This window comes from Ceratotherium simum, chromosome 2, assembly GCF_057802395.1.
Source record: "Ceratotherium simum simum isolate JZ-2026a chromosome 2, ASM5780239v1, whole genome shotgun sequence".
NCBI classification, from domain to species: Eukaryota; Metazoa; Chordata; class Mammalia; order Perissodactyla; family Rhinocerotidae; genus Ceratotherium; species Ceratotherium simum.
The window spans coordinates 26096793-26123135 of record NC_141901.1 but is presented as its reverse complement, the minus strand read 5'-3'; the positions used below and the strand labels follow the sequence as shown (position 1 = coordinate 26123135).

The following is a 26343-nucleotide window of genomic DNA, read 5'->3' as shown; positions in this document are numbered from 1 at the left end:
GGGTAGACATGGATGGTACCAGATGTCATAGGAATGGAGGGTCAGGAACAAAGGGAAAAGAAAGCAGTAGTCCCCTATGCATTTAATAAAAACCGTCTGTAGAATGCTCTACAAGTTTTAGGAAACTCACATTCCTTATTTTCATCAGATGCCCATGATAGCTCTTGGGATGGGTAATTGTGTTGGGGGGGCCTGAGCTGGTTATTAAATCAAGAATATGCAGATTATGACCTGCTAAATGCGGAGGCACAAGCCATCCACATGGGGTGGGCAGGTAGCTCCCTCAGCATCCGAGCTCCCACTTTGGGGAAGTGAAAACCCCGGGGTCATTTTGATTGAAGGCGTAGTTTCAATACACTCACACAAAGGAAGTAAAGTCACAAGATTTATTACTTACAGATTCCAGAAATGGGGGGAGGGTACGCACAATGAGCCAGGGGAAGGGCAGTCCTCTGTCCCAGGTCACCAGCGGGCAGGAGATAGAGAGCATGTAGCAAGCACCTATTACTGATAAGGTGGTTGGGGTGGAGGCCACTAACTCTTCGCAGGCTCAACTCTAAGTGGTTATTTTAAAAGGTGCCCCGGGAAAAGCGAGGTGGGAACTTGGGGCGGGAATCCTAGGCTCAGGTCCTTATCTAACTGTCCAGGCTCTGGGTGTGAGCAGGGTTGTCATACTGTAAAATGCCTGGGCAGCAACTCAAAATAGCTATTTTCTCAACACAGTAAGGCAGGTATTTTACTTCTTCTTAGTTGATGAAATGGATGTATTTAGTATCTATTCATGTACCGCACTGGAAGCTCTATGAATTTAGAAAGTTAAAATGATGTATTTTCTCCCTTTTGACCAAACCTTCATTTTTGGAAACCCAAAGGCATCCTAACAGACACAACTACCTAGTAATTGTTTGTGCTAATGAAGGAGGACATTCCGCCCAAACCCCACTTCTGTATGGCCCTTGTTTGCATTGGTAAATTTTTCTTATACAGGCGTTTACCTTCTTAGCTTTATTTTTTTCTTGGTCACAATAATAGTGCATTTATATTTTGTCAGCAGACACCAGATTTGGCCGAGGGGATGATGGATGACAGTTTAGGATGTCCTGAGTTTAGGAGTTTGGTGTGCATGGCTGAGCTGATTGACCCATCCGTGAACCCTTCCTGCACCGAGTTTTCTGGTTCCTGTTCCGTGTTCTCTGAGCATCTCCTGGGTAGTTCACAGCATCCCCTGGACAGCTCCGGACCACCTGGTTCTGTCTTTGGTAACTTGGATGACTTAGCCCTGTTTGTGCAGACCAAGCTTAAGTCTGGGTAGCTTCCCTCTTTTCCCTACCTGTTGAATGTACTCTTTACCTTTTCAGGTCAGAGAATCAGGCTTGTCATCAAAGACAGCTGACAGGGAAGCCACCAGATCTGTGGTTGCAGGGAAGAGGAGTGTTAGTCTGCGGGGAACTCTCAACCGTTCAGAAGTGGGAGCTTGCCTCCGGGGGGTGGAATACACAGCATGAAGAAGGCAAGTTCAGGACCCAGCTCGAGGGTCTGTGGTCCTGGGCTCCCGGCACTAGAGCCCTTCAGCTTCAGGCTCGTTTGTTTTGGAAGCAGCCAGCCTGAGAGACTCACAGCTCTGAAAACATCAGGGGCCATGTGCCCAGGGCAGGACCTCTGCTGTTCTCCATCTTCATCCGCTTCTTCCATTGAGTTGTTTGAGCCAGGTAATCTGCTTACCTTTCCAATTAGACACTTTTATCCTGTCTCTCCAAGCCAACCTCCCCCTCAGCCCCGCCCACCCGGTTCTCTTGTCTCCTTCAGAGTCCACTGAGACCTTGGTCTCTAGAGCTGTTCCTATCTCTATGTAAAACCCTCTCCGACTCCCAGTTTGGCTTCCTTTTCTGTGAGTCCTCAGATGAAATTAATAAATAGTTATTGACTGCTTCATTGGTGCTGGGCTCTGTGCTAGCTGAGCATTTCTCCTGTTAATACAATGTGACACGGATATGCACTTGGCATGATTTAGAAATCCGTGTGTCCAGTCTCGCAGACTAGAGGGTAAGGGCAGTGTTTCCCTGCACTCGAGCTCAGGGCTCCATCCAGGCAGATGCTGCCCACAGAGTGACTGTGCCTGCGGGGGTTGTAAGGGGTTAGAGGCAGGGACAGGTGTGTGCGTGTCCCACAGAGCTCCATGTGACGCCTGTCACCCAGGTGCTGCTGCTCCTGTCTCCCAGTTTGTAAGAGCCAGCAGCCCTCTGAATAGTGTATGACACCTTTGGGTTTTCATGCTTTTGAACATGCAGTTCTCTGATCTGTCTCTCCAGATCCCTCTTTTATTTCTTATCTTTACCCCAGAAACATTCTTTGCACAGAAAATCTTGGGAAGTTTTTGCTCTTCTTTATTCAGTCAAGGTGGAACAGGAACTCCTGTGATGTCGTCATTTTTGTCCATTTGTTGATTCATTCATTCACTCATTCATTGATTTGAGGGACGGCACTTGGAATTGGTGTGCCCTGGGTTGGCAGAGTGATGAGAAGGAACATGATGGGAAAGATGAGCTAGCGGAAACCTGGTTTCAGTCTCTTCTCTTCACTGTCTTTCCAACTCTTAAGGCCAAAGGCAGTGATTTCACCTCTGAGCCCCAATTAAATCCTTTGGAAAATGGAAGTTATAGGTTCTCTGCCTTCCTTTGGGGTTGTTCTGAGGAGCTAACAAAATAATATATGTTAAGCGATTTTGTAAAAATTGTAGTATTTTGAAAATTCAAGTATTTTTTCTGTTGTTAGGCTACCTTAATTTTTCTTCACTCTCACCAGTGGACTGTGGCTAATACTTTAAGCAGATATATCAAAATCTGGACTTATGCAGGTACATAGGGTAACAAAAGATACTTAACTTCCCAGAATGATGAACTAGGCGATCATTTAAATAACTGTGCTTAGACATAGACTTGCAATAAAAAGTAAAAACGAATTCACACCTAACTTTTTGGGGATCTGGCAAATGTACCAAACAGACTCCATTTATATTTATCATTTGTTTGGGGACAATTAGCATCAGTTATGGATGTTGGTGGTGAATAAATATTCCACTTATTATGCAGACTGGAGGTTTGAAAAATATTCCCGAAGGGGAGCAAATGACCAGACACTAGTTGCTTTGGGTTTTCATGCTTTTGAACATGCAGTTCTCTTGATCTTTCTTGGTGGCTCTGAAATCCTGGACAAGGAGTAGAAAATCTTCAGTGCTTACTTTTTCTGTGTAAAGCCTTAAAGACTTGCATGGATCAAATTAACTTCTCCTTCCTTTGTCCCAATTCTATATCTTGTATTTATACCCATAAATTATTTTCTCATTAAAAAAGCAATACATATGGATTATAGAAAGTATGGAAAAATATAAAGATTATAAAATGATCCATAGTTTTACTCCCTCCAATATTAAGATTTTACCATATTTGATTCTCGTCTTTTGTTCCATACATATTTTTGTACGTGCTTGTTATTTCTTATTTCATGCTGCATTGAATTACATTTTTTACAAACCTGTATCCTGTATGAGCATTTAGACACATGAAGGGCAGAGACTATTTCTTTTGACTGTGTGTCTCGAAAGCTTATTTGGCAAATAGTACTCAACTATATGTGGAATCAAATTAATAACAGAAGAGCAAAAGGAAAAATATGTTGAAGACAGAAATCCCATATGACATTTAGAAGCCTCTGTTTATCTTTAGAATTGTTGAAGAAGCTGTCAAGGTGTCCATTGAATGTAGCTAATCTTCATGTTATCCACTGGCTGTATCTGACAGATGCATATCCAGGAAAACCTTCATTATGTTGCATCAGGCCTAACGCTAAGTTGATGGTTGATATCGGAGACAGTCTTTTGCCCACTGCTCATTAACTGCTTGTTTTGATTACCAATAACATTTACCTGTTCAGGGCCGGCCCCGTGGCTTGGCGGTTGAGTGCGCGCGCTCCGCTGCTGGCGGCCTGGGTTCGGATCCCGGGCGCGCACCGACGCACCGCTTCTCCGGCCATGCTGGGGCCGTGTCCCACGTGCAGCAACTGGAAGGATGTGCAGCTATGGCATGCAGCTGTCTACTGGGGCTTTGGGGGGAAAATAAATAAATAAATAAAATCTTAAAAAAATAAATAAATAAAAAACATTTACCTGTTCAGGGGTTCTCGGGTCCCTTTATGGTATAGCTGCTCCACCCGTGGAAGAGATCTCCTTCCCAGGAGACTGGATGGTGTCCCTCCTTGCCACTCACGGGTTGTTCTCTCCTTGTGACTTTGCAGAGAGGATGGTACCAGACAGAAAATGAGTACTACTTGCTGCAGTTCACGCTGACCGTGCGCTGCCTGTACTACACCAGCTTCAGCCTCGAGTTCTGCTGGCAGCAGCGGCCCGCTGGGCGCACCTCCTACTCCTTTCCCTGGCTGGTGGCCTATGTCTTCTATTACCCCGTCTTCCACAATGGGCCCATCCTCAGCCTCCCGGAGTTCATCCGACAGGTAGAGGCCGGTGGGGGTTGGACTGATCTTCTGTAGATCAAGCTTCTGTCCTTGTTGCCATGGCCACCCATGTGACTCCTGAGTCTTTTCATTCAAGGGTCCTCACAAATTGAAAACACATATTATCGTCTTGATTTTTTTACATAATAAATCAAATACTTCGGGGAAATAAACTTCAAAATAAACGTCGACCTGTCTCTTGTACATGTTGACTCTAGGAGTCCCCACCCTGATTCTCGGTGGATTGTGGCAACCAGGATTGATAGCTGGGCACAGCAAGGAACTTGGGGCTGGGTATCCACTGCTGGGCAGTCCCAGGGAAAGAAAAAAATGGATTCTCATGGTAATACTTGAAAAGTAGAAAGAGAAACTGTCTAAGCTGTTGGTTGGCAAGTTGTATGTTCTCTTTTATTTTCACAGACTCTTTATGAAATAGCTCTGCCATAGCCTGGGAATTGTTCAGGGTGACCTAGATGAGAAAACAGGGTGGAGTTGAAGAGAGTTTGAAGGCAATAGTCTGTTTTCGGGTCTGGCTGCCTGTTTCTGCCCAGGACCCTGCCTGACTTCTGTGGACAGCAGCCTTGTCTGAAGCTCATGTCAAGCTACCTTCATCATTCCCTCCTCACTTTTCCTCCTACTTAGAGTTTTTTTCTTCTAGTTTCACAGTTAGCTTCATGGAACATATTTATGAAGTTAATTCACCTAAGGTGTTGGTAATTGATAATATCTAAAGCAGTGCTTCTCAAGGGACATTCAACACCTAACCCCCCAAACAAACAATCCTGATGGAGGTGAGAATAATAACATGAATGCTCACACAGTGCACACACGTACACATAGCACACATATGTACACACAGAACACACAGCACATACACCTATACACACACACATACAGAGGCCTGGAAGCGTAGTTCAAAGTGCAGGGCCAGCAGCGGTGTTGCACATTTCCAGAGGGCAACGTGAAAGGTACCCCTGGAAGAGTAGGAGGGTTCTTAGAAATCCCTTATTCTGTCTTAAAAATTCTGCTGAGTTATGCATTGTACTCAAAAGTATATTTCTGCATTATAACAATAATGTGGCCAGTTAAATTATTTAGCTTTTTTCCCTACACAAATCTTTAAGTGAAATTGATATTCTGGGCAGATATATGTTTGGCATGTGTTTTCTCGTACTTTAGTTTGAGTTACATAGGATCATTCTTTTGTCATGAAGTTATTTAAAAATCTGTTTGCAAATTATGTTTAAAATTATTGTGTAAGAGACAGAGGTAGTTAGTATTGGCAGCTGATCTAACTCGGTGGTTCTCAAAGTGTGGTCCCTGGACCAGCAGCAGCAGCATCACCTGAGAATGAGTCAGAAATGCAAATTCTGAGGCCCTACCTCAGACCTGCTGGATCAGACACTCGGGGGGCTGGGGCCCATCAATGGTGTAGTGGTGTTTAACAGGCTGTCCAGGTGATTCTGATGCGCACTAGAGGTTGAGAACCACTACCCTAAGTTCCTCAGAAGAGTCGGGGATGGGGTTGGGTGGGGTGGGGGGAAGGATGAGGTGGGGTAGGCACAGTGTAGGGTGGGTTCAGGCCCTCCTAGTTTGGTCTCTTTTACAATCTCCTTGCTATTGTGAGTTTTTCATTCTTCCAACATTCCAGCCGATAACTTTTGGACTAAACATCCACACACACTTGCCTTCCCCTCTCTTGAAGACAGAGAGTAATTCTCAGAGAAACATAGACTAAATCCATTAAGAGGAAACAAGTTATTTTCCTGACTGCCTCTTATCCATAAGGAGCTTTGCCCTATGGGATCTGTACTTTGTTATTAGGCAAATCATCATTCTTTTTTATTTCTCACGTCTCCTCCTTTTGTATTGTGCCCGGTAAGGTCTAGTGGAAATATTAGGGGCCCATTGTGGGGTCCTGTATCTGTTACACAGAGGCAAGCTTTGAGATCATTGCTCACCTGAATTCTCAGCCAAGGGCTCTCATTCTCTTAAGTCTCAGTCTGGGGAAGAGAAGGGCTGGTTTCTTCCTACAGGGGCTCGGGGATGGAAACTCTGAGTTGCAACTACGTCTTATCCCTCTCTCTCTTTCTTTTTTTTGCTGAGGGAGATTCGCTCTGAGCTAACACCTGTGCCAGTCTTCCTTTATTTTGTATACGGGTTGCCACCCATGGCTGATGAGTGGTGTAGGGCCGTGTCTGGGATCCAAACCCACGAACCCAGGCCACTGAAGCAGAATGCAAGGAACTTTAACCACTCAGCCATGGGGCCTGCCCCTTATCCCTCTCTTTTTTACCCCTTTCAAAATGGTAGCAGTTGCTGAGAGCAGGGAACTCAGAAAGGCAAATTGAAACCTTTCTCTGTGGTATGGAAAGATTCATAGAAAAGTCAGTCTAGAAAGGGCAAAATCTTTAGTAAGCTACAGGGCAAATAAAAACAGCCAGAAGCTTTCTGCAGTTGCTGAAGGTGTCTATGGGGCCCTTAGTCCCGTGAGAAAAATGAGTCTGAAAGGGGGAGCAGTTAAGTTAGAAAGCTAATTGAGTAGTGAAAGCATTCTTTCAGAGAAGCCAAGAAGGGCAAGGCTGGGAGGGGGAGGAAGAAAGCTGACTGGAAGAGCTTGTAAACAAGGTTTTCTCTGAACTAGGCTTGAGGGAATGAATAAATGTAAAATGAAATGGTAATATTGAAATTCATGGTTCTTAGATTCTCTGGTCAATGCTCAGGAACTATGCAGGGCAGGAGAATGAAGCTGTGCCACCAGGGGGCAGCAGAGCCTCATCGTGGAAACCAGCCCAGCAGGATGAACTCAAGTTGATAAAATGACAGTATTAGGCACACCCCTGGGAGAATGTATTGTTTACCTAATTTTTTTAGCATGTAAATTGACATACACAAGATGAAGGAGGTATAGAAGAGGTGTCTTCTGTAATGTAAGGCATGTGAAATTTGCATACATCAGTCATGAACAGGTAAAAGTGTACCTGTTAAAAGGCCTCAGTGCTTTAACTTGAAGGCTATCTCTGATGGCATTTGGAGTCTCAGGAACCTGGACCCTGTTTATTTTTCTCCCATGATTCTGGAACTCAGATACTGAGCCAGGGATGGTGGGGGGGAACAGGATGGGAGGGTGTTCTAGGGAAAGGCAGGACATACTGTTTATTTGCTTGGCTTGGAGCCTGGGGCCACCACATCTTACTCTGAACAGGTTGAGTTGTGCAATGCGGGGGCTGGTGTGGGAGAATGGTGAGCCTGAGTGTGGTAGGACCAGGGGGCTTTTCCTTGCTGAGGGCTGTGTTCCTACCCCAAGCAGAAGAGCCAGTGTTAGAATAGGGAACTTGCATGGTGGTTAAGAGCAAAGACTCTGGAGCCCAACCCTATTGTCATAGGGTTTCAGTTCCTGCTCTGCTTTGGCTGGAGAGCACTTGGTGAGTTACTTACCTTATTTGTGACTCAGCTTCCTTATCAGTGAATAATAGTGCGTCCCTCACAGGATTGTTAAAGAGATTAAATGATTTTATGTAGGTAATGTGGCTTGACACACACTATGAAGTGTTAACTATTACTATTGCTGTTGTTATGGTTAGCCAAAAGTGTGTGGCAATTCTGGTGTAAGTTAGAGGAGGTCATTGAGAAGACGTGACCACCAGTTGACCCACGACCTGGACCTGGGCAGTCGGAGGCTCCTCACCCTCTCCCCTGTCCTTGGAATGTATGTTTCGCCCATGCCCACCATTCCCACACTAGAAGCTGTTTCAAGGACACAGCCTTGAGAGAGTAAGGTGTTGTTGAGACCATCTGGACTGAATATGTGACCAAACCCAGTTAAGGCCTCTATATAAACTTTTAAGATTCTAGTAGGTGGGTGCAGAGATCCACTCATCTTCTGGCCGTGCAAGACAAGCCTTGTATGTAACTCCCCTTGCTTATTAAAACCACCGCCTACCAATCTGGAGTGATCTCCCCCTTTCTTCGGTCTCTCCTTGCCCTCTGTGTATGGGGGCCAGTTTCTGATTTCACCAGGGAAGTTCCTGAGGATGCGAACTAACTTAAGTTTAGGCCAGCACTGAGTCCCTGGGTGTCCAGTCTGGTAGGTGGGCACAGCTGTAGGGGATTCTGGGCAGTAGCCATCCTTGGCCTCAGAAGAGAGCCGTGTGCTGGTTTCATCTCCTCAGAAGAGAGACCCAGGCAGTTGTGGCAGGTACAGGGGTGGGCCCAGCCCCTGAGAGGCAGAGCTGGGCAGGCAGGCAGTGTCCCAGACAAACCGTTCAGGATTTGGGCTGGGCTCTGGTTCTAGAGGGCACCTGGAATTATACTAATTGTAGTAAATAATACTGACTGAGCACTTAGTCTGAATCAGGCTTTACATGTTCTAACTCATTTCATCCTCAAAACAACCTGGGAGAGAGATACCATGATTACGACCACTTTACAGACAGTAATACGGAGGCAAAGAGAGGTGATACAGATTGGGGTGGAAGGAATAAAGACTTGAGCCTTGTTGCACTGACTTGGTGAACCCCACAGGCGGTAGAGAGAAGATGCAGTGTGGTCTGGGGACATGCCAGTCTGGAGGCTCAAGCTGGCCAGACCAGGTCCCAGTCCTGTGGCAGCAGCACCAAATGCAGACGCCAGTGCTGTTCTGGCAGAGACCACTGTGTACCACCGGCCTTGGCCTGGATGCCTGGGGAGCGGGGAGTGAGGGTCTGATTAGGGAATGATCTGTTGGGAGTAGGGGTGACCACAGACTAGAGAGAAGCTCCCCCACCACAAAGGAGTAAGGCTCCTGCTACAATGCCCTTGACCTGAGCGTGGAGGTTGGAGCACGGGTGGCAGAGTTGAACAGTTGGCTCTGGGAAGCCTTTTGTTTGGTGCTCTCAGACATATGTATTATTAGTGTGTGAAGGAAAAGAACCTTTCGTCTTTGAGAACTGTCATCTTCTATCATCAGAATATCTTTGAAAGGCTTCGATATTCCTTTTTATGCAATTTGCATGAAATGAGGTTTTAAAATATAATGTGTTTTAAAATGCACTTTGCAGATGAGTTAATGCGTATCTTTTAGTGGAGGCTTAACTAAAAATTCCCATTGATGGCAGTTTCCAATGATCTTCAGGTTGGCACTCTCCTAGGTTTGAAATATCTCAGATGAAATGCTTTGCATGCAGACAAGAGAGCCTCCTTGCTCATTAGGTGAGCTGTGTACAGCATGTCTTTTCTTCCTGCTGGATCAACAAGGGACAAATGCTGAATTTTTTAAATAAAAGGGAGTCAACTAAATTGAAGGTATAAATGGACTGTAATAATGACTCAACTCTAAAGAAAGATGAATAACCATTTTTTAAAGTAAAAGCAAATAGAACGAAAAATTGGATTGTTTTCCTTCTGCTGTGTTTGCTTGTACAATTAAGGAATAGACATTTCTGTTACTCTGAGTGAGGAGGCAGCCTGCATCAAAAAGGGGGCATTGCAGAGAAAAGTCCAGCCCTTCTGGTCCAGGGGTGACATAATTATGCCTTACTCAATGTGGTAGGGCAGTTTCGCCCTGGGGAGAGTAGGTAAGTCATTATTGGGAAGCCAGTCAGCCACACAATGGCAGCTCCTGTTTCTTCTTAATTACAGATATTTGTGTCATTTTAGACTGCACATTGTTTGGGAAGGAAAGGCTGACCTTGTAGTGTGATTGCCTGGAGCTGGAAGGTGATTGGATAGACATATTTTCCTGATTGCCTGGCAGGGCTCCCCTCCCATCCAGCTGCTTCTCTGCTCCCTGGGATGGGGCTGCACACCCAGTGATGCTCCAAGGCCTCAGGTACAGGTCTAGTCCTCACGGGACCTGAAAGGCTTGTCCATTGGTCTGGGTTGTTTTGGTGCCTCTTCACGTCAGTCTCGCTGATTGCCTTGATGTGAACTCTTCCAGCCTGCACAGACCGATGGACACTATGTTCATAATGGTTTCCTCATTTGCTGATGGTCATTGGGTCAAAAAGAATTTGCTTTAGAGAGCTGGAAAAGGGTTGAGAATTAGCAAAGAGGAACTCAGTACATAGCAAAGGAAACCAATCTACGAGTGCTGTGGGAAGGTAAGGAGAAATAAAGATGGGGCTTGCATAAAAGAGAGAGATGAGGGGCTGGCCCGGTGGCTTAGTGGTTAAGGGCGCGCGCTCTGCTACTGGCGGCCGGGGTTTGGATCCGGGCGCGCACCGATGCACTGCTTGTCCGGCCATGCTGTGGCAGCATCCCACGTACAGCAACTAGAGGGATGTGCAGCTATGACGTACAACTATCTACTGGGGCTGTGTGGAGAAAAGGGGAAAAAAAGGGAGGAGGACTGGCAATAGATGTTAGCTCAGGGCCGGTCTTCCTCAGCAAAAAGAGGAGGATTGGCATGGATGTTAACTCAGGGCTGATCTTCCTGACAAAAAAAAAAAGAGAGAGAGAGAGGAATACTTGCCAGAGAGGATGTTGGGCTTCCCAGGGCAGATCCTGAGCTAGGCATTTTTTTTAGAAGAAGGGTGAAGAAATGGAAGGTTTTGCCTCACTAGCAGAGAGGACCAATGTCTTCACAGTATTGTAAAGTTGCATTACTTTTTTCCCTGATTACAAAAATAATCAATTGTTAAAAATAACCTAAAAGTCTTACCATCCAAAGATTACAGTCACTGTTGCCAACTTGGTGTATATCTTTCCAGCCTTTAATTATTTATGCACATTGATCAAAAATAGTTTTCATGGGGCCGCCCAGTGGCATAGTGGTTGGGTTCACATGCTCTGCTTTTGCGGCCTGGGGTTCACAGGTTCGGAACCCCAGGCATGGACCTACACACTGCTCATTGGGCCATGCTGTGGCAGCATCCCATATACAAAATAGAGGAAGATTGGCACAGATGTTAGCTCGAGGACAATCTTCCTCACCAAAAAAAAAAAAGTTTTCATGGCTACATAATATTGAGGTGCACTCGTGCATTTAACCAACCCACTATTGTTGAACATTTGGGTTATTTCCTTTTTCTTCTCGGTGAAATAACATAGACATAAATGATCAGGCAGGTAGGTGTCTCTGCACTGAGGATTTAGCCATCCACTGGCTTGTAGATCCGCTGCTGTAGACTTTGTAGGGTCTTGCAGAGCATGTGCACTTGAGATAAGGATTCAAATGAAAACCATGCTCAGTTGATGCTTGGAAAGGGGTCTGCTTTGGGTCCTGTGTTGCCGCTGTGATGGTAGTTAGCTGTGATCCATGAAAGTCTGCAAATGCCCATATTTCCAGTCTTCCTTCCTGGATAACCCTTCCCAGCTAGTGCTTCCCTTGTGAAAACTTACCTGGTGAATCCTTCAAAGCAATCATTGCTGCTTCACAACAATGCAGGCTGGTGTGGCTGGGTGAAATATCTTCCTGAGGTGAACTGCAGAAAACTAAAGGAAAAAGGAAGTTTCCGTTAGTTTGATCGATGTACATTAAAAAAATTAAACCAACGAGCTTTCCTTGGTGTAGCTAACCAAGCAGACTGCAAAAGGGGAAAGCCATTTGTGCAGAGTGTTGTAACGTCACTGAGCCAGCCAGAATTTCTTAGCCTGGCTTCTTGCTATAAGAGAATGGTTTGAGAAAGTGGTAGGATATATGGTCAAAAATGTAATAAACATAAATCCCCGGGTGTGCACATCTCCCTTCTCCTCTAAGGGCAGTGCCTGCCACTCCTCCTGGCTGCGGTGGGACCCACTGTGCCTTGATGGCAGAGGAGAGTGGAAGATAAAGGATCACCCTCCCCTAGGAGTGAGCCTTTCTGGTTTACGTAAGTATGAGCCCTAACTGTCAAGAGCTAAATCAAGGCCATTTCCTATGCCAGCTAATGTTTGCAGTTTCAACTTCATTATTTATGCGTTAGCTTCACCTCTGCATTTCAAGGCTACCTTCAGTCTAATAAAATCTTGTCCATGTAAGATCCGGAAAACTTACCCGCTCTCCCTTGTTTTTCTCTGTTTGTCTGGTGGTGTAAGGCTGAAATTGAATTCACTTCAAATTTTATAGCATGCTTGTGCGTTTCAGAATCGATGGGTTTTAAACTGTGCATCCGTAAACAGCAGGCGATGAGGCGAGACCACAGAACCAGGCTACCCTGGTAGAACTTTTTATCTTTTTGGTCTGTATTGTCCACACGTTTTGAGTATATTCTGGGTAGTTTGTCTATATATGTGAATAATCAAAACATCCCTCTCTCACCTTTGGTGTTTGGCTCTGAACCGTCTCCTAATTCTGCCCTGTAGCTGTTAGTCTGCGATGCCACGAGGGAAGAATGTGAAAAAGGTGCAATAGGAGGCATGTAATTATCGGATATTTACCACCAATTATCCAGTGCTTTTTATATGCCAGGAATATACTTAGTACTTCATATACTTCATTATATTTAATCATCACGACATTTTTCTTCATGTTGTATATGAGGAAACCAAGCCTCAGAGAGGTTAAGTAACTTGCTCAGGATCACACAGCTGTGGTTTGTGCTAGAATCCTGATTCTGTCTGACTCTAATGTCTGTTCTTAGCTATTGCATGATACCACTTGCTAAGCAAGAGACTTGTCCCATCTACTGTCCCTGTTTGTGTTTACTCTGCCTTATTTCAAAAACAACGTAAAGTAAGATGACACACCCACACCGAATTTTTCCCTTGTTCTCAGGCTCTGTTTCTCATTCTCCCTTTCTCTTACTGGTCCTGTGCCCCTTCTTGACTTGGTGCTACTTATACCGGCCTCAGATGTGAGTAGATGATGGATGAAGGCAGGTAGGGTGAGATCTGAGCCCAAAGTGACCCCAGAGTCCCAAGGGAGAATATGCCAGGTATTGCCCTCCACCCCAGGGTTTTGCAGGGCTGTTTCTGGGGTGAAGCAGTGTCTTGGTTCTTGGCTGTAGGCCAGCTTGTTGACCGCACCCTATTCTTACTCTGGGACAGAGTTTTTAACCTCGGACATGACTTTTTCACCCAAGAACATTGAGTGTTCTTAAGGCAAACCAAACCAACCCTCTTTTAGTAGATGCAGCCATAATATTTGTGGGAAGTTCATTAAAAACATTTTCTAGGGGACTGTTTGAAAGATTTTAAACATCAAGGCACAACCTATTGACTTCTTTTGTTTCTACTTTAGATGCAGCAGCAAGAGCGCCGCTCGATGAAGGCCAGCCTTTCCGTCCTTGTGCTGGGGCTGGGCCGCCTCCTCTGCTCTTGGTGGTTGGCGGAGCTGATGGTCCACCTTATGTACATGCATGCCATCTACAGCAGCACCCCCCTCCTGGGGGCCGTCTCCTCCTGGACCTTAGGTAATTGTGGAAATGACTGTCAGTACAACAAGCAGCAAGAGGCAGCTTCAGAGTGAAGCTGGACTGGGGGCAGACAGGTGCAGTTGGCTTGAGCAAACCCTCTTCTTTTCAGCCTTGTTCCTCTTATGGCCAAGATGATGCGTGTGTGAGGTGGCTGACGGAGGTGAATGCTGGGCTTTGTGGTCTGGGAACCAAGGATGGTGGCAATCTTTTTTCTTAATGGAATCCTACTAAGCTTAGCTGGGTCTGCATCTTCCTGGTGTGGCCAGCACTGCACTGGACAGGAGAGGGCAAGAGATGCTGGGAGCAGCCTCTGAGTCCCTGGTAAGAGGTCATGCCACAAGACTGAGTTGTTATGCAGTCTTCCTTGTTCTGGTGTACAATATAAAGAAAATGAATGTGAGCTTTACAGTCAGACAGACATAGGTTTGAATCTGAGTGCCACCAACCACTAGTGGGCAACCTTTGGCAGCTTGATAAAACTCTGCATCTTCATCTGTGAAATGGGCAGCCTTTGCAGCATTGTTTTGAGGATTCATTGAAACCACGCAGGTGAAGAACTTACCTCATAAAGTGGTAGATAGAATAAGTGGTGTGTGCATGTGTATGTCCCTCTGTTGGCCCCTTCTTGTTCTCTACCCATTTTTTTATATCTGCAAGTAGGTGGGATGGAAGTCATTTCCTGAGCAGGACACAGTCTGCAGTATAGGATTTGTCTGTGGAAAACCATTGTTCTTTATTCCTCTGGCCAAAGCAGCGGAGACCAGGCCCCTTTGTGAAGTAAATCTGCTCATTTCCTTGTTTGCACTCCTTTCAAGAGCTCCTGTGGTAGCTGAATTCAGCCCTGTGGTCTGACCTCCAGCTTGGAGCTCCAATGGGAAATGTGTGATCTCCCGGCCAGATTAAGCTGCTCCCTGCCAAGGGCAAGAGTGCAAGCCTGTCTCCTTATCTGTGTGGTGATTTATAGATTTAAGAAAAATCTTGATTGTCCTTGGTATCACACATGCTTAATCAGAATGTTTTCAAGGAAGATGCCTTTTAGGATTGAAAAAATGCTGAGCTGTTTTAATGACAGTCTCTTTCCAAATAAATCTTTTTTATAGTTGGGATAACTAATATTCTAAGGTTTTAATGATGCGGTCAGACAAAATAGAATAAGATTAAATGATGGCTTATGCTAAATCAAATCCCAGTTGTACTGCGTCCGAGTTAAGAGACTGTATCAGCTGGAGTGATTTTAACTATGAGTAATGGAAAACACAACTCAAAATGGGGCCTAAACAATAAGGAAAAGCTGTTACTTCTAAAGCAGCACAAGGGGTGATAAATCCAGTGACTCAGAAAAGTCATCAATGATCCATTTGTCTATCTACATTCAGATTAAACACTAGCCAGAATCCGAGAAGCTCTCTGTTTGCACCTCCGCTCCCAACACCTTTTCTCACCCTGTCCACAAAGGTAACCTGACTTTTGGGTTTATGATCCTCCCCCGCCCTTTTTTTTAAATAGACTTCATTTGTAGAGCATTGTTAGGTTTACAGTAATGTTGAGAGGAAGGTACAGAGAATTCCCATGTATCCCCTGACCCACACACGCATAGCTTCCCCCACTATCAACATCCTCACCAGAGTGGTACATTTGTTGCAATCGATGAACCTACACTGACACGTCATTATCACCCAAAGTCCATGGTTTACATTAGGATTCACTCTTAGTGTTGTACAGTCTATGGGTTTTGACAGATGTGTGATGACGTGTATCTGCCATTATAATATACAGAATAGTTTCACAGCCCTAAAAATCTTCTGTGCTCTGTCTATTCATCCTCTCTCCCTGATCTTTTTGCCCTAACCCCTGGCAACCACTGAACATTTCACTGTCTCCATGGTTTTGCCTTTTCCAGAATGTCATATAGTGGGAATCGTACAATATATAGCCTTTTCAGATTGGCATCTTTCACTTAGTAATATGCATTTAGGTTTCCCCCATGTCTTTTTATGGCTTGGTAGCTCATTTCTTTTTAGCACTGGATACTATTCCATGGTCTGGGTGTACCACAGTTCATTTTTCCATTCACCTATTGAAGGACATCTTAGTTGATTCTAAGTTTTGCAATTGTGAAGAAGAATGCTACAAGGATTCATGTGCTGTTTTTTGTGTGGACATAAATTTTCAACTCCTTTGAGTAAGTACCAAGGAGTGCAATTGCTGGATTATATGGTAAGAATATGTTTATTTTTGTAAAAAACTGTCAAACTGTTTTCCAATCATTTGGCATTCCCACTAGCGATGAATGAGTTACTGTTGCTCCATATCTTTGCTAGCATTTGGTGTTGTCAGTGTTCTGGATTTTGGCCATTTTAATAGGTGTGTGGTAGTATATCATTGTTGTTTCAGTTTGCAGTTCCCTGATGACACATGATGTGGAGCATCTTTTCATATGCTTATCTGCCATCTATATATCTTCTTTGGTGAGGTGTTTGTTCAGGTCTCTTCCTTGTTTTTCAATTGGATTATTAGTTTTCCTATTGTTGAGTTTTGATGGTTCTTTGTATGTTTTGGATAACAGTCTTTTATCAGATGTGTCTTTTGCAAGTATTTTCTCCCAGTCTGTGGCTTGTCTTCTCATTCTCTTGACAGTGTCTTTCACAGAGCAGAAGTTTTAAATTTTAATAAGTCCACCTTATCAATTCTTTCTTTCATGTATTATGCCTTTGGTGTTGTATTGTAAAAAGTCACTGCCACATCAAGGTCATCTAGATTTTCTCCTATGTTGTCTTCCAGGAGTTTTATAGTTTTGTGTTTTACATTTAGATCTAAGATCATTTTGAGTTAATTTTCAAGAAGGATGTAAAGTCTGTGTCTGGATTCCTTTTTCTGCATGTGGATATCCAGTTGTTGCCACACCATTTGTTCAAGAGATTGTATTTGCTCCATTATGTTACCTTTGCTACTTTGTCAAAGATCGGTTGACTATATTTATGGGGGTCTATTTCTGGGCTCTCTGTTCTGTTCCATTGATCTTTTTTGTCTGTTCTTTTGCCAGTATCCACTGTCTTGGTCACTGTAGCTGTCTAGTAAGTCTTGAAGTCGAATAGTGTCAGTCCTCCAACTTTGTTCTTCTCCTTCAGTATTATCATGTTGCCTCTTCTGGATCTTTTGCCTTTCCATATAAACTTCAGAATCAGTTTGTCGATATCCGAAAAATAACTTGTTAGGCTTTTGCTTTGGATTGCATTGAATCTATAGATCAAGTTGGGAAGAACTGATGTCTTTACAATATTGAATCTTCCTATCCATGAGCATGGAATATCTCTCCATTTATTTAGTTCTCCTTTGATTCCTTTCATTAGAGTTTTGTGGTTTTCCTCATATCTAACTTGTACGTATTTTGTTAGGTTTATACTTAAATATTTATTTTTTAGAGAACCGAACCCGGGCCGCCGAAGCAGAGCAAGCCAAACTTAACCACAAGGACGCCAGGCTGGCCCAATATAGTTTGGTCTTGTTTTCTGAACCACTCTTACAATCTCTGTCTTTTAATTGGTGTATTTAGATCATTGATGTTTAAAGTGATTATTGATATAATTGGATTAATATATACCATGTTTGTTATTTTCTATTCATTGCCCTTATTTTTGTTCCTATTTTTGTCTTTCATTCTTTGTCTGCCTTTTGTGGTTTTAATTGGGCATCTTATATCATTCCATTTTCTCTTTGTCTTAGCATTTCAAGTATATATCTTTTTTAACTTTTTTAGTAGTTGCCCTAGAGTTTGCAGTATATGTTTGCAACTAATCCAAGTCCACTTTCAGATAATATCATACCACTTCACAGGTAGTGCAAATACCTTATAACAAATATTCCTAATTCCTCCTTATAACAAAATATTCCTAATTCCTCTCTCTGATCACTTGTATAATTGCTGTCATTCATTTCACTTATATATAAACTGTAGTTATAAATATATTGTTGCTTTTATTATTTTGAACAAACTGTAATCTGTTAGATCAAGTAAGAATAATAAAATATTTTATTTTACTTTTACTTATTCCTTCTCTGATGCTCTTCTTTTCTTTATGTAGATCCGACCGGGTTTCTGACCTATATTATTTCCTTCTCTCTGAGAAAGTTTGTTTTTATTTTTAATTGATGTTTTAATGGTTTATAACATTGTGAAATTTTGGGTTGTACATTTTTGTTTGTCCGTCACCATATATATGACTCCGTTCACCCCTTCTGCCCACCCCCCACCCCCATTGCCCCTGATAACCACGATACAGTTTTCTCTGTCCATGTGTTGGTTTATATTCCACATATGAGTGAGATCATACAGTGTTTGTCTTTCTCTTTCTGGCTTACTTCACTTAACATAATACCCTCCAGGCCCATCCATGTTGTTGCAAACGGGACGATTTTGTCTTTTTTATGGCCGAGTACTATTCCATTGTATGTATATACCACATTTTCTTGATCCAGTCATCAGTCTAGGGACACTTAGGTTGCTTCCACTTCTTGGCTATAGTGAATAATGCTGCAGTAATCACAGGGGTGCATAAGCCTCTTTGGATTGTTGATTTCAGGTTCGTTGGATAGATTCGCAGTAGTGGGATGGCTGGATCATAGGGCATCTCTATTTTTAATTCTTTGAGAAATCTCCATACCGTTTTCCATAGAGACTGCACCAGTTTGCATTCCCACCAGCTGTGTATGAGGGTTCCTGTTTCTCCACATCCTCTCCAACATTTGTTGTTTTTTGTCTTGGTGATTATAGCCATTCTAACGGGCATGAGGTGATATCTTAGTGTTGTTTTGATTTGCATTTCCCTGATGATTAATGATGTTGAACATCTTTTCATGTGCCTATTGGCCATCTGTATATCTTCTTTGGAGAAGTGTCTGTTTATTTCCTCTGCCCATTTTTTGATCGGGTTGTTTGTTTTTTTGTTGTTCAGTTGTGTGAGTTCTTTATATATTATGGAGATCAACCCCTTGTCAGATGTATGTTTTGCAAATATTCTCTCCCAGCTGGTGGGTTGTCTGTTCATCTTGATTCTGGTTTCGTTTGTCTTATAGAAGCTCTTTAATCTGATAAAGTCCCACTTGTTTATTTTTTCTTTAGTTTCCCTAGTCTGGGTAGGCATGTCATCCGAAAAGATTCCTTTATGACCAATGTCAAATAGTGTGTTGCCTATATTTTCTTCTATGAGTTTTATAGTTTCAGGTCTCACCTTCAGGTCTTTGATCCATTTTGAGTTAATTTTTGTGAATGGCAATAGCACATGGTCCACTTTCATTCTTTTGCATGTGGCTGTCCAGTTTTCCCAACACCATTTATTGAAGAGACTTTCCTTTCTCCATTGTATGTTCTTAGCTCCTTTGTCGAAAATTAGCTGTCCGTATATGTGTGGTTTTATTTCTGGGCTTTCAGTTCTGTTCCATTGATCTGTGTGTCTGTTTTTTTGTACCAGTACCATGCTGTTTTGATTACTATTGCTTTGTAGTATGTTTCGAAGTCAGGGATTGTGATGCCTCCTGCTTTGTTCTTTTTTCTTAGGATTGCTTTAGCTATTCGGGGTCTTTTGTTGCCCCGTATAAATTTTACTATTCTTTTTTCTATTTCCGTGAAGAATGTCATTGGGATTCTGATTGGGATTACATTGAATTTGTAGATTGCTTTAGGTAATATAGACATTTTAACTATGTTTATTCCTGAAGAAGTTTTTTTTAACATTTACTGGAAACAAATTCCACCATTTTTATTGTTGGAGGAAGTATTTATTTCTCATTCACTTGTGAAGGATAATTTTGCAGAATATAGAATTCCAGGTTTTTTTTTCTCTGAACACTTTAAATATTTTACTCTACTCTCTTCTTAAGATAGAAGAGAGTTGGGGTGTCTAAGGAAAAGTTGGATGTAATTCTTATCTTTGTTTCTCTATATGTTAACTATTTTTTTTTTTCCCCTTTTGGCATAATTATTAATAGCAACCCTTTTCATTCTCAAAGTGTCATTTTACAGTCACCTTAGCAGTAGCCTTTTTTTTGGTCAGACTATATCCTTACTCTACTCTTATTCAAATCCTGACTTAAAACAAGAAACCTTTCATATTAACCCTTTCCAGACTTGAAAGTTCCTTTACTCTGAATTCCCTCAACACTTGAGTGTTTAGCATTTGAGTTATGTCATGTCATATTCATTGCTCCTTTCAGTAGGCATTTATTGAGTGCCAGGCACTGGACTGGGCCCAAGGGATGTAAACATGAATGAGAAACAGTCTTTGTTCTCAAGAAGCTCATTCTAGAGAAGTCATACATGAAGAACATTAATTTTCTTACTTCCTATATAGTTTTATAATACTGAGATAGATGTCTGTATAGATTTAGTGGGCAGAGGGCACAAAAGAGGATGGCGTTACTCCTCACCTTCCTGCTAATTCTGGAAAGAGGAGTGGGTCACAAAGGTTTTATAGAGGAGTTAATGCTTCAGTTGATTCTTGAAATAGGTGGACAGGGCTTGGTGGGGGCAGTTTGAGGCTGTAGCATGAGCAAAGGTCCTGCTTGGTATGGGTTACTCTGGTGCATTCAGGAAACTGTGAGTTGTAAATAGGGCTGGATGCAGAGTCTAAGATATAGTGACAGATTCTGCCAGGAAAAACTGGAAGGGGTTTTATTATGGAGAGCTTCTGGATCATGCTAAGGAGGATTTACTCTAGCTTTTAGGTGATAGGGACCCATGGAGGTAGGTAAGCAGAGAGGAAATAAGATTAGATTTGGGGTTTAGAGATATCATTCTAATTGCAGTGCAGAATGTGAATCAGAGTAGGGTGAGACTGGAAATAGGAAAATCTGTTAAGAAATGGTTCATCTCTTCATTCAACAAATGTTAAAGAGCCAGATGGTTTTTACATGATCCACTGTTTGAGTAAATCAGGAGCAAGATGACGACGACTGGAAGGACGTAGAGGGGGTTGGAGAAGAAGGGAGTGATGACAGAGATGGAGGTACAGTCAATAGGACCTGCTCACCAATGAGATTTAGAGTTTAGGTGACGACAGACACTTCCATTCACCAAGAGTGGGGAATATGGGAGGACTAGGAGTAGGTTTTAGGGAAGAAAAAGAGTCCAGTTTTTGACAAGTTAAGTTTAAAATTGAACATTGGGTGGAGAATCTCTGCTACAGTTAGGTAGATGGGACTGGAGCTCAGGAGAGGGATTGGGGGTGGAGACAAACATTTGAAAGCCATCGCATACATGTGATAGTCGAGGCCATGGAAGTGAAGAGATTTCCTAGAAAAATGTGGAGAGTGAGAATAAAGAAGGGCCAAGTGTAGAACTTCAGGGAATGTGAACATTTAAGAGGCAGGCAGGAGAGGAGGAGCCAGCAATAAATGAGATGGAATGTTAATAAATGAAAGAGGAAGCAAAAGGTTTTGTGAAAGTTTCAAGAAGAAAGAAATGCTCAATTTATCAGAAGTTGAAGAGAGGCCAAGTAAGAGGGGACTGAAGAAAGTCTGTTTCAATTTGGAAGTCATGGTTGACTTTGGCCATGGTTGACTTTGGTCATTTTGGGGAGCATAAACCAGGGTTGTAGAATAATCAGAAGTGAGAAAACGGAGGCAGCAGCTGATATGCTGCATCAGTTGTGTTAACTGGTAATGCCTGGAGTGTTCTGTCTCCCTGTCCGGGAAGCTCAGATGGTCTTGCTGTGGCACATCTCGATGAGTCTCACCTACTTCTTTCTTCCCTTGTGGCAGACCTGCCATCCCCATGCCTTCCTCAGGGTTTCCCTTCATCCAGGCTGCCACGGGATTGGGGTACAGCCTGTCAAGCATCCCCTTTTCTTTCCAGGGCACAGGCTTTCCCTAGCTTTAGGGTTTTGGGCTAATCCCTCTTGGGACATTCATAGAGATAAAGAAGATAAGTATCAGGGAGTTATAAGGCTTGCAAAGGCCATGTGGGCCTTGGATCCTGCTCTCTGGTTTCTGATTTCCTTCTGAAGTGGTAAAGAGATAGTTTTATTTTTTTATTCTGCCACTTTAATTCTCTCAGTGGTAGAGTTCTCTCTTCTTCTGTGATGGTCTTTTTTTCCACGCTAAAGTTGCAGTGGAATGTGAGGCAGCAGCATAGACAGGATAAAAGATGCCTCTTTGTCTTACACACAAGAGGATGTACAACTGGGCTTTCATCTCCAAGCATCTCAGGACTGAGTAACATTCTACCCTGCCCAGAAATGACCCCTTCTGAACACACCCAAGTAGAGTGAAAGCTGCTTTTGAGAAGGAGCTATGCCACTGTCTTTGGTGTCTGTCTCCCTCAGAGCTCACTACACAATAGTGCCCTGCAGAGGTGCTTAATGAATACTTCATGTACACGTTCAGGTGAAGAAAATAAATTTTATAGGGACTCTGCCTATCAAATGACATTAGACTGGTGTTAATGTGAGTGACCAGACATCCAAGCCCATGATTGAGCCAAGATTTTGCATAGGGTGCCAAAGGGAAATCATATCCTTTAGGTTATTTTTCCAAAAAGTGATGAGTGCAAAGTTAACAGGCATAGGGATGTAAATAGAGGTTATTTATCTTGGGATTCATTTGATGTGGTTAATCAAACAATGAAGACATTCACAAACTCTGTGGAAGGTATTGAATCCTCTCCTGGTGGGGATGGAAAAAGCAGTGGTGGCTGGTTTGGCTGTCAGAGCTCAAGTGCTACTCACTGTAATTAAGAGGACATTAGGAGCTCCATGGCAACGGGATGACATTTGGTTTTCTTTCAGTTCCTTTAATACTCTCCTGGAGATGTCAAAATAAAATTTCCTTCCCGCTTATTTTATCCCTTCTCAGGGAGATGTTGATTTCTTTTCCCTTCTACTTCAATTTCCAGTGAGGCTTAGAGCTGCTATAATCAGCTTCTCAGATGGAGGCCAGGCTCCAGGAAGGTTTGCTACGTGAGCGTGAGTGGACAGAGCTTGAGGGACTGTGGGTACTGCTCATGCCAGGTTGTGCCGGCCCTAAATGGGGCTACCTCTGCCCCCTGTGGAACTGTTTCAGCAGCTCCATTAGACATAGCTCACTGGGAGGATAGAACTCTAGAGAACACCAACGTTTAAGAGGCAGAAAAGGAGGAGCCAGCAACCAATGAGAAGGAATATTAATAAATGAAGGAGGAACCAAGTGGTTTTGTGACAGTTTCAAGAAGAAAGCAGTGCTCAATTTATCAGAATTAGAAGAGAGGCCAAGTAAGAAGAGATTAAAGACACTATTTCATTTGGCAAAGGAGAAGTCATTGTTGACTTTGGTCATTTTGGAGGCGTATAAACCAGTGTGATGCTATTAATGTACCAAACGAGCTTCAGGTCTTCTGTGAGGGTGAGACAAACTTGTTTCCTGTAGATGAATTAGGGACACAGAACTGGAGAGGTAATTTTACCCTAAGCCAACACTATAGGGGTGTACTTCTGTCTCAACCAAGTTAAAGTGTACTACTTTTGATATTCTCTGGTTATTAGGAAAGAAAAAAAATTTTCCAGGTTAAGAGCTAAAAATCAGGTGCCAGATGATGTGTGAATTTGCCCCAATATATCACATCTAGAAGAACATCTGTCATTAGAGTCACTAACTGTATTGTGTATACAATAATCCATAGTCATTCTGCAAGGCCCATTCATCTCCTGCACCTGCCAGGTTGGCAAGTTAAATGGGGATGTGATTAGAGTCATTTTACCTGCATCTTTTGGGTCTTTTGATGTTAGTCTTTATCTCCGTAATTTCACCAGAGATGCCATGTTGCTCTTGGGGTACTATTTGGATAGGGGAAGCAGTGCCTGTGGCTTCTACTTCCTGCAATAATAGCCTTTAGTTCACAGATCTGGGAGCAAGGGTGGGGATTCTTCTAGTTCTTTCCTCAAGGACTCAGAAAATAACCAAAGATGGATTTGGGGTCCTACTAGGCCTACTGTGAAACAAACTCAGGTCAAAAGTCTATTTACCACTTGCCCCCATTTGTTCCAACTCTGACTCATGGACCAGAGTGGCATTTGGTGTTCCTACATATTAGTAATAACTTAGAGACAATATTCAATGACCTTCCAAGTTCTGGATATATTACTTTATCTGGGAACACAGTTATCCTAGTAAATGACCTAAGTCTCTTTGGGGAGCGTTAGGAAGAAAAGGAGTCATATTGTGTACTGTGGTATTGTTGTAGAGTTTTTCTCATAGTAAGTTGGCCTCTCCCTCATTCAAGGGGCTTTAGATCTGTGAATTGACTCAGCTCTTGGATTTGAGTGAAGGGCTATAACTATTGTGATCGCTTATGTTGGGTCTTGGATCACTAAGGCCTGATTTTTTTCCAACTATACATATAATAATAACAGTAGTGGTAATACTGTTATTAGTAGTAGTAGTAATGATAGTTAACGTTTATTGAGCACTTCTTCTCTACCAGACACTACCTTAAGACCTTTACATATATCAACATATAACCCTCACAGCAACTCTATGAGTAGGTAGTAGTTTTTTCCCTATGTTACAGATGAGGAAACAGACAGAGAAGTTCAGAAACTTATCTAAGGTAAGTGATGTGAGTCGCCATCTACCTAAGATCTCAGGACTTCACGATCAGTTACCCTTCATCAGAGATTCCTGTGGATCAGAGCATTGTGACTATCGAGCTGGCCACATGGCTTACCATGGTAATCATGCCCACTTTGCCTTGGGGGTAAGTGCCACTATTTAGTCTTTATCACTGCAGGGGTCTGGTCTCCACATTGAAATGAAGAATCTCATTGTCTCCTAACGGCATCCCCAGCTCACAGAGAATGGCCCTGGCAGCACATTGCAGAGATGCTTGCACACTCCCCTCACTAATGTATTTCTCAAAGTCTTGGTGAAAGGAGTGTCTTCTGGGCTTTCTTGGGGACATAGTTGGGGGTGGGTTAGCAGGTCATATGTGATAAATCTACCCTGATGTTCTTATCTTCTGAAATGCTTCTGTTACTTCCTTTATGATTTCCTGAAGAATTTCTGGCATCTCAGCCCCGTAACTATAGGCAGTTGCAGTGGCTGGGTTTCCCAGTTCTCAAACAATTAGCACCATTCCCAAGCTGCTACAGCTGGCATATGGAATCCTGAATTGCTGGTAAGTGCACCCATATCGATAATTCCACCCAATGAAGCATTTTTTCTTTTCTCCTCCGTCTAGAATCCTCAGAATCCATTTCCACACATAGTGGTCAGATTTCTGTCAATATAAAGTAGCAAAATCTTGTAGTTCTTTTAGAGTGAAGGCCTTGTAATAGGCTCCTTGGGGCATACTGGGGTCTGTCTTAGATAGTGAGGAGTAGTAGGCAGAAGGGATGAGGAAAATTGTCTTCTTTTGGATAGTAATTCCCTCAAGTGACTTCATTAAAAGAGTCTTCTGGCAAGGGCAAATCAGCTTTATCTCACAGGGAAAGAGGGGCTGTTTCTGCTGGCAAGGGATGCTCACTAAGGTTGGGGGGTTCAGAATAGTCTGAGTCATCACAAATCTCTATTTTAGTTCTTAGGAGTCTCTTTATAGATTGGTGCCCTAAGTTTTGCACTGGATACCTTGCAAGGATGAGAATTCAAATTATAATTTGATAAACCTAAGGATCAAACTTTCGGTTGGTTTTAGCTTTCTCAGCCCCATAACTGCAGGAGATAAGAGAGATTTTTTAGCAGAGTAGGAGAAAGTCCCTGGATTTCAGTGCATTGCTTGAGATGAGAATTGAGGCATGTGAGCCTGTCATTCTCTTCTTACTCTCCTGTTAAAGGTCTCCATGGCAGTTGGAAGCAAGCAGCCCACACCATATTTCTTGGAATTAAAGGACACCATAATTTTAATCATTGTAGTTTGAGTTCCCTAGGGATGCTAGCTTGCAGGTGTTTATTAGGGAGTTCTCTTGGGATTAACACCCAAGAAAGGGGAAAGAAAAGGAAGGAAGCAGGATTGGGCAGAGGGAGAGTTGAGCTGTGATGCAGTCTTAATGGAAGTTTCAATCGATCCTGTAGAGAGTTCTGAAGGTAGGATGATCCTTCAGCGTTGTCTCAAGTAGAGTGAGGGGGACAAGCTTTTATACCCACATGCCAATTAGTCATTGGATTCGGGCTGCCCCAGAAAGAGGTGTGACCTTGGGCAAGGCAGCTTTCTTGAGCCGAGGCAATCCCCAAAGAGGCTAGCAGCTGAGGGTTTCTGCTGGTCTCCCTCGCATCAGTTGGGATAATAAACCTTTCATTCCTGGAGGAAGATCTGAGCAGTATATCATAGTATCCACCACAACAGTGTTCTATGGAAGTGTCCACTAGGTCACTCAGAGCCTTGCCTTTAATGGCTGCTTCTTTCCAGGTGACCACAGGCAATAATGATTTGATTAACAGTTTCAACACTGTGTGCTTGTAGCTTCCAGTCTCACTGTTTATTACTAGCCTTAAGCCCCAAAGAATACGGATAAACAAATCTCGATTCCTGAGATTTCCCCGAGGGTGTGATGCCTACAGC

The 26343-nt window shown here is 43.1% G+C and overlaps 1 protein-coding gene and 1 long non-coding RNA gene across 7 annotated transcripts in view; one reads left to right on the top strand and one right to left on the bottom strand.

Annotated features, from left to right (window-relative positions):
• Positions 1 to 26343, top strand: part of HHAT (hedgehog acyltransferase) — a 319575-nt gene that overhangs the window by 70612 nt on the left and 222620 nt on the right. For all 6 annotated transcript variants that reach the window (XR_015554405.1, XM_087439462.1, XM_087439456.1 and 3 more), the window contains 2 exons: positions 4291 to 4506; positions 13646 to 13817. Coding sequence is in view for 5 of the 6 variants with exons in the window: in XM_087439462.1 (XP_087295588.1) it covers positions 4291 to 4506; positions 13646 to 13817 (388 nt within the window). In the remaining variant the exon portion in view is untranslated. The remainder of the gene's footprint in view (positions 1 to 4290; positions 4507 to 13645; positions 13818 to 26343) is intronic.
• The window catches only part of LOC147917778 (uncharacterized), a 43183-nt gene continuing 20778 nt past the window's right edge, over positions 3939 to 26343 (bottom strand). The window contains exons 2-3 of the long non-coding RNA XR_015554414.1: positions 11827 to 11919; positions 3939 to 4098 (exon numbers count right to left, since the gene is read on the bottom strand). This is a non-coding gene — a long non-coding RNA (uncharacterized LOC147917778). The remainder of the gene's footprint in view (positions 4099 to 11826; positions 11920 to 26343) is intronic.